We start from the raw sequence: 8,390 nt of genomic DNA on the forward strand, positions 1-8,390 counted from the left end.
TGTGCCCCGCGCACGCGCCCTGCGGCCTCGCGCACCTGCGCCGGCCCCGCCCCCCGCCTCGCTCCTCTCCCGAGGGCGGGGCCGGGCACCCCCCGCGCCATCGGCGCCCCCTGGCGGACACGTCGCTCCCCGGGCAGGCTCGGTCCGTCCGTCGGTCCCGGTGCCCCGGGCAGGGTCCGTCGGTCCCGGCGATCGGCAGGCAGGCGGGGCCGAGCCCCGCGGTCGGGGAGCCGGAGCGCAGCCGCCCGTCTGTCCCCGTGTCCGCGCTCGGGCAGCCCCGGCAGCGCAGCCGGCCCCGGAGCTGGCACTGCCCGTGCCGCGGCTCAGGCACAGCCCGCTCCCGGCTCTGCTTTCAGCATTCCCCTCCCGCCTTCGCAACTTCGGCAATTTCCAACAGCCACTTTTTCCCCGCACTCAGGAAGGTGCAGCTCATCCGACACCTGATGCTCTCCTTCTTCTCCCCCATCCCCCGTCTCTGCAACTCGCACCCTCCCCTGGCAAACCCTCTGGTTTTAGAAACCCACTTAAAATATTTAATCTTTATTTCCAGATGAGGCAGGTCCTGCCTATGATGCAAACAGCTACACAAGAGGAAATAAGAAAACCGGACGCTGCCCCGTGAGTCAAAGGAGGGAAAGACTGCAGACAAATACTGTCAGGAACTGCACTCTTAATAAATCTGCGCAGCTCTCCCTCCTCTGCACGAACGGGCCGCAGGGAGCGTGGCCAGTGGGGCTGGGACCGGCTGGGGACGGGCAGAAATGAATCCTTCCTTGCAGTCGCCCGCGCCGTGCTCGGGGAGGGTGGGAGGTGAACCACGCTGGAAAGGAACGTTTTTTGCTCCTTGAAGTCCCGGCTTCCCACAGAGAGAAAAATCTTCCCTTTGAAGTGTCGGTGCCGCCTGTTGTGCCCCTGGGATGCTGGCTCAGCACGGACACGGGGAGCAGCTGGCAACCACAGCCCCTCTGGCCTGGGCCCAGGACGGCACCCGCAGCATGGACAGGGTTTGCCCCAGTTCAAAAGCGAGCACCACCCTGATGCTGCCCAAAACACCCCAAACCCCTTCCGAGTGCCAGCGATGTAATTCCCGGAAAATGAATCTTCTCTTTTATGCTGACGCTGCTGGCACTTGGGAATGCAGGCACATTGTGTTTGTGGAACAGCACGGGCAGCCATACCCAGGGCCCACCTCCCAGAGCTCCCATGTGCCCCCCACGTGTGTCCCGCCCGCCCCAAATCCCTGCCCTTCCAGCCGGAGGCCGGCAGCCAGCAGCACTGTTAAAGCCAGGGCAATCTGCCCTCAGCGGCCCTAAAGCAAGAGCCCTCGGAGATGCCTGAAAATAAAAGGGTAGCGTTGGAGAAAGTTGGGCTTGGATGCAATTCACAGTTTTTCGGGGACCCAACCAGAACTGCAGAAGCCCTGGACAGCTTGAACAGGTGGGTCAGACCCGGGGTGCCCCGAAGGCAGGGATGTGCATCCCTTTCCTTGGGAAAAGAACTCCCTGGGGCCGCTCCCGAGGCTCCCAAGTGACGGCGCCTTCCCGCCCGCAGAGACATCCTCGCCCGTGCTCAGGGGCTGCCTCACCCCGGGCCGGGAGCGCGTCCGGCCCCTGCCTTCTCCTGGGCCCACACATGCCTTCTGCCTTTCCACAGGGACAGTGACCCTTATGTGGTCCTGTTCTCTCAGGGTTCACTTTGGGGTATCTGTTCCTGCTGGTTTAGATTCCACAACTCCACTCAGAGCTGGAGATCTGGGGCTGTGCTTCTCTACTTCCAGCAGGTTCCATGAGGACCCAGATATTCCCATCAGCCTTTTTACTTACTTTTCAGGTGAATTCTACACAAGCCCGTCCCCCATTCCCTATCCAGGCTGGGAGTGCTCGTGCCCTTGGCACAGTTGGCTCTGGCTAGGCAGGAACTGAGAGCAGGACACGGGGCAGAGGGGATCAGCTGCCCAGGAAACCTCCAGGACATGAAGCTCCTGGATTCTCATTCCAATCAACGGAACACATTCTGTCTCTGGCAGAAGCCGGGAGCCAAAGCGGATCCCACCTGGCCAGGCTGGATCCACTCACGGGGAAAACCCCCTGCGCCTGCCAGGGGCTCTGACTCTGTCCTGCCAGCTCCTGAGCAGTGTCAGGGCCACTGGGAGGGATTCAAAACCTAAACAAACCCCAAATCCTGCAGAGGGAAAAATCCATAGGAAGAAACATATTGCTGTCATAAAAAACTTCAAAATCTGTTAAAAACTCTATGACAACAATGTAATGGGATTCCCAGGGACCTTATTAGTGCTCTTGGTTCCATTTATGCGTAGTTTTAGTCCCTCAATTAGCAGCCTGTAGAACTTATCCTGGGATTTGGAGGTTGAGCAGGGCTTCCTTTGGATTGACCTTCACTTCTGGCCCCAGTTTGTGCAAACACAACTTTGGCCAATGTGGTTAAACACGTGACCTCAGCTCTTCCCTCACAAACATGCCCTCTTTATTCCCCGGAGGTGAACTCACATTCTGCCCCCAGGCTCTCCACTCACCCCTCAGAGTGACCCCAGAGTGTCCATCCTGTCCCCTGCAGGGCCCTGGGCACACAGGGACGGCCCTTTGCCCACAGGGCCTTTCTCCTGCCCCTCTCCAGCCCGAGGCTCCTCCGCTCGCTCTCTCCGGCCTCGCGTCCCACACCAAACCCACAGCCAGCTCAGGCAGGGAAAGGACACCAGGCAACAGCTGCAAAGGCACACAGAGGAGAGCTGTCAGCCAAAGGCACAGAAAAGGCAAAGGCTTCAGAAAACATTGCTGCAACCTCACTGCTAATTATTTCCAGTTTCCCAGGGAGAACCCCACGAACTCACAGCCAACAATGCCTGACAGTCCCTGCAGCCAGAGCTCAGCACACGGACAGAGAGGCAATTCCACCACCTGAGAGGGAAAAAGAAGAAGGAAATGGTGATTTATTGGTTTTAAAGATATTTTAAGTTCTTGAAACAGAAACAAACATGTGCTTTGGAATTTTGTTGGGTGAATAAGTGGCAGTGGGCACAGGCCAGGTCATTATTCTGATTTCAGTGGTGCTCTCTGGGGCCAGACCAGCCGATCTCCCAAGTTCAATTCCTGCCCAAGGACTGACCTGAGCTCCCCGTTCCCTGCATTGCTCATCCCAACACTCACAGCAATCTCACCTCAGCCCACAGGCTCTCTGTCCTCAGAGGCAGGTTTTTTCCCCGATTTTAACAGTCTGGGAGCAGCTCCTATTTGAGTAAACCCATTAAACTGTTTTTTTCAGTGCAAGATATTAAATACTGAATCCAAGACTCACCTAAACACCTTTATCAAGCAAAGCTGTTTATGCTGAAACCCATAATAATGATTTTTACAGCCAGAAAATCCCCCAAACAGAATAAATCTATGGGAGGAAGACGTAAAACATAAATCCACCTTTGTCACACCAGAGCAGGGCAACAGCCAAGAGCTGCTGTTCCCAAACACTTTTATTGCCATTAAATAAGGAATTAACATTAGGATACGGACGTACACAAAAATAATCTGCCCCCAAAATACTGCAAAATAGCATTGAATAGTATAAACCAGCTATGAATGGGCTCTTTATGCATTTTATAAAAATCTGATTATTCTAAATTTAATTACAAATTATATTTTCTATTTATTACTTGGGCACAGAGAAAAAGGACTAACGGGGGTAAGACAATTAAAACATTTCCCTGGATATGCAGGAGGTTCCAAAGCAAGGCAGAGGATGAGATAATAATAATCTGGGACTCCAAACTGCAGTTAATTGACCCCTTGGAAACTGCTCCCAGGTTTTCCTGGTGCTTCATGTGATGACACATCAAAGCCACAGAGGCTTTTCCTGTTTCAAACTGTCAGGAAGGACAGTTATCCCAAGCAGCTGGATAACCCCAAATCCCACCCCTGGCTGCCAACAGGGCTGGCACAGGAAAGGGAAACAAAACCAGTGAGGCTGCGAGGCCACAACAAACTGGCACTGAGAGGAATTTCAGTCTCCACAGAGCATTAATTCCCTACGAGCAGCCTCTCCTTAGGTCATGCTCCGTTAACAGGGGCAGAGACCCCCATCCATTAAGAACCCGGGGCTTGTTTTGGGGTGAAACTTGCTGAAATCTGGACTCCAATCCTGGGCACCTGGAGAGCTGTACCCCTGGATAACTGGGCACCTGGATACCTGTGTCCCTGGATACCTGGAAACCTGGGGCCATGGGCACCTGGAGAACTGTGTCCCTGGGCACTTGGACACCCAGTTCCCCGGGCACTCAGGCTGGGCATCCGAGTACCTGGGTCCTGCATTGCCCGGGTCCCTGGGCACCTGGATACCTGAGTCTCTGTATCCCCGGGCACATGGATAGCTGGATACCCGTGTCTCCTTGTCGCCGGGCACATGGATAGCTGGATACCCGTGTCCCCGGGCACCTGGATAGCTGGATACCCGTGTATCCCTGTCCCCGGGCACCTGGATAGCTGGATACCCGTGTATCCCTGTCCCCGGGCTCCCGCGCATGCCGTTCCCGGTATCGCCGTGTCCCGGCACTGCCCGGTACCGCAGAGCCCCCGGTGGTCCCCGAAGCATCCCCGCCAGGGGCTCGCCCGGCCGCTCCCGCTGTGCCCGCCCCGTTCTATCCCGCTATCCCGCTCTCACCGGCTCCCTGCTCCTTGTCCCGGAGCCGGGACGCATCGCGGCAAAGCGCGGCCGCCGCGCCTGACGGCAGCCGGGTCACCATGGGAACCGCCGGGCCGCCCTCAGCACTTCCAGGGAGCGGGGAATGGCGGCCGGCGGCATCTCCCGCCCCCTCTGCCCTGCCCCAAGATGGCGGCGCCGCCCCTACCCAAAATGGCGGCCGGTGGCATCGCCCGCCCTCTCTGCCCTGCCCCAAGATGGCGGCGCCGCCCCTACCCAACATGGCGGCCAGTGGCTCACCCGCCCCTCTCTGCCCTGCCCCAAGATGGCGGCACCGCCCCTACCCAAAATGGCGGCCGGTGGCATCGCCCGCCCCTCTCTGCCCTGCCCCAAGATGGCGGCGCTGCCGCCCCGGCCCGCCCCAAGATGGCGGCGGCGGGCGGCGGCCGGGCGGAGCGGCGCGGAGGGGCCGCGCCTGCGCCCGTGGCCGTGGCCGTGCCAGCCCAGCGCCAGCGGTGCATGCCGGGCGCCCTGCCCGCCGTGACGCTGCACATCGCACCCGGCGCCGCCACCGGGGCCGCACCGCCACCGGGGCCGCCGCCATGGCGGGCGTGAAGGTGATCGCCAACGACACCGAGTTCCAGCCCGAGCTGAGCGCCGCCGGCTCCCGCCTGGCCGTGGTGAAGTTCACCATGAGGGGGTGAGTGAGGGCGGCCCCACGCTCCCGCCGCGCTCCGCTGTGCCCGTGTTTGTGTGGGTTGTTCCCGTTACCCGGCGCGGGGCCGGCCCGTTTGGGCCCTTGCCGGCACTCTGTACCACACGGATGTAGGCACAGCATCAGCACCGCGTTCCTATTCCTGGGATTAAACCCCCCTTTCCCGCCGAGCCCTTACCCCGCCAGCCCTCGGATCCGGGAGGGGATCGGGCGCTGCGCTGCTTTAAAACCCCGTGTCGGGTCAGGGAGCTGCTGTAACCGGGGCACAGACAGCAATGAAACATCCCAAACTTCTAAAAACATCTCCTGCCCTCGCCAAAGTTCGCTCTATCCTCGCGCTGTTTGCCCAGGAAAGGCAGAGATTCTCCCCCTCCTCGGCAGGGCTTTGAGGTACGACCGTGGTGAGATCTGGATGAATTCGTGACCAAAGAAACCTCAGCGATTGAATTATTCACGTTAATCTGTGAATGGTGATAATCTCGGGGGGGTTGGGGCTTCAGAGCGCACCTCGTTATTGTCCAGTTGCTGCTGCTGAATTCTGAGGGGTTTTTTTAGCTAATTTTCTACTTTTTTTGGGGCGGGGTTTGATTTTAATTTCTTTTTTCCCAGTGAGAATATCCCTTTGCAGGAATAGGTGCAGTTGGACACTTCCCACACTTTTGCTGGCACGGAATAATTAAAAATGACATATTTTCAGCCAAGGTGATGTAGTTAAATCAGCAGAAAACAGGGCCATGTTAATAACAATGTAACCAGTTATTCCCGTAAATTAATATGGGGATAGCCGATTACAGGTGTAAATGAGATTTATTGTTGTAAGAATTTTATGATCCCTGAAGCTTTGATACATTATCACCATTAAATATTTAAGTCATATGTAAGTGCTGTTTTTCCATGGGATGTGATGCGGAGTAATGATACGATTTTTCTATTAACAGTGGGTTTTTTTCTGCTTTTGCCCTCCTTTATATCACTTCATTGAGCAGTTAAAAATGCTGCAGTTAAGTTGCAGATATGAGTTAGTATTAATTAATAGGTGAAGCCACTCACGTGACATGGAAGCTGGGAATTAACTCCTCATCCTTAATTGTATCAGCAGCTGGCAGCCAGGTAGGGAGGTTATTTTTGCACCAGGATATTGGGAAGAGCAGGAGTGTGCTGATTCCGTTTGGGGCAGGTATTTAAAAAAGAAAATAAAAGTGGAATTAAGTGGAAGTGTTGTTTTCACAGATGTGGCCCTTGCTTAAGGATAGCTCCAGCCTTCAATGCTCTGAGTAACAAATACCCCCAGGCAACGTTTTTGGAAGTGGATGTGCATCAATGCCAGGTTAGTATGAAAAAAAACCACTTTCAGTTGGAAGACAAAGAGCAGAGAATGGGGAATTTGAAGGCAAACCCTTCAGGCTTGATGCTAAGAGGGGTGTCCTTTGGCTGTTGCCATGTTTGGGGCATCGCAAATAACCCTAATGTGAAATTCTCCCAAATCAGGAGAACAAACCCCCCATTTAGCAAAGTTTTCTTGCCGTGCCCACTGTGCTGCCCTTCATTTGAGCAGTGTACAGAGAGGTTATCAGTTCCTGCTGCCTGTATTACTAAGATAATACTTTAAATATAGAATCTAGCACCAATGGGAGTTAAAAGGAGTCTTTCCAGCCGAATATTGGTGTAATTATTGAGGGGGAAAAAGCAAAAACGCGATAAATCAATATTTATGAGTGGGACCAGTGGTGATTGACTTAAGGGTCATTCAGACAATGAATGGGGACTGGTTTCTGCCTCCCAGGGCACAGCTGCCACCAACAACATCTCAGCAACCCCCACGTTCCTGTTCTTCCGGAACAAAGTGCGGATCGACCAATATCAGGGAGCAGATGCTGTGGGTTTGGAGGACAAAATCAAACAGCACCTGGAGAACGACCCTGGGAACAGCGAGGACACAGACATCCCCAAAGGATACGTGTGTATCTCCTGGGGGTTTTGTTGGAATGCCTGGAGACCAAAAAAAATCATCATTTTTTAAACACACTCCGAGTCAAATAATAGGATTTTAGGCAAAGCTGCCTCAGAAAATCACTTATCTGGGCTTCCTTTTCCAGAAAAAAAATTAAATATTGACAAGAACACATTTAATAAGCATGAAAGGTTTTTCCTGCTTTTCTCACCCATCCCAACCTGCCTTCCTCCAAACGTTTTTTTAAAAGTGTAAAAATGTCTCATGTTTTATTTTTCTAATGTTTGCCAAAGGGCACGGTAGTAAAAGTGTTCACTTTAGGTTTCTTGTTGCCCGTCAAAGAAGAACAAAGATGACAAGGGTATGAAATATATAAAATAAAAAAGATGGCACAGGAACAGCTGGAAAAGGTGATGTGCCTGCCCTGAGTGGCACACAGGAATCACCTCCTGTTGACTGATAATTAATCAACAATTAATTACTGATATCTTAATAGTTTATTGATAATCAAATTATTGATAATTAATCAGTAACACCCCCTTTTAAATGGCTTGGAGCTTGGAGAGCTGGGAACATAGGACTGATTTGGGGTGGTTTTTAATTAAATCAGTTCTAACTCCAGGCTGATGTTTGTGTGTGACTTGTGGTCTTGTTTAGCAAAAATATATTTGGAAGTTCTCCCTGTGCCAAGTTTCTGGTTCTCGGGATGGCAGGTGGTTCCAGGGATGCAGGATTTAAGGGATAAATCCCACCTGAGCACTGTGATACCCGTGTTTTGTGTTTGTCACACCTCCTGTCACCAACCCCTGCGCCGTGTGTGACTTACCCGAGCCCCTGGAGCCTTGTCCCGCTCTCAGTGTGCTCTTGCCTCTGTTCCCAGATGGATCTGCTGCCCTTCATCAACAAGGCTGGGTGTGAGTGTCTCAACGAGAGCGATGAGCACGGCTTCGAGAACTGCCTGCGCAAGGACCCCTCCTACCTGGAGTCCGACTGCGACGAGCAGGTGCAGCACGGGGGGCAGCCACAGGCACGGGGGGCAACCACAGGCACGGGGGGCAACCACAGGCACGGGGGGCA

General features: G+C 54.2%; 1 protein-coding gene and 1 long non-coding RNA gene across 3 annotated transcripts in view; one reads left to right on the forward strand and one right to left on the reverse strand.

The window, feature by feature from the left end:
• Positions 1-524: 524 nt before the first annotated feature.
• Positions 525-4,798, reverse strand: LOC113959531. Its single transcript, XR_003531835.1, has 4 exons — positions 4,669-4,798; positions 2,849-2,915; positions 2,534-2,723; positions 525-1,334 (listed from the first exon to the last, which is right to left on the reverse strand). It is a non-coding gene; the product is annotated as an uncharacterized LOC113959531 (long non-coding RNA).
• Positions 4,799-5,170: 372 nt separating this feature from the next.
• TXNL1 (thioredoxin like 1) overlaps positions 5,171-8,390 on the forward strand; it is an 8,179-nt gene continuing 4,959 nt past the window's right edge. For both annotated transcript variants that reach the window (XM_027668607.1, XM_027668606.1), the window contains exons 1-4: positions 5,171-5,347; positions 6,593-6,689; positions 7,146-7,319; positions 8,194-8,316. In XM_027668607.1, coding sequence (XP_027524408.1) covers positions 5,250-5,347; positions 6,593-6,689; positions 7,146-7,319; positions 8,194-8,316 — 492 coding nt within the window. In that variant the 5' untranslated portion in view covers positions 5,171-5,249. The remainder of the gene's footprint in view (positions 5,348-6,592; positions 6,690-7,145; positions 7,320-8,193; positions 8,317-8,390) is intronic.

The sequence above is a fragment of the Corapipo altera genome, unplaced genomic scaffold (genome assembly GCF_003945725.1).
Source record: "Corapipo altera isolate COAL_440 unplaced genomic scaffold, ASM394572v1 205, whole genome shotgun sequence".
NCBI lineage: Eukaryota > Metazoa > Chordata > Aves > Passeriformes > Pipridae > Corapipo > Corapipo altera.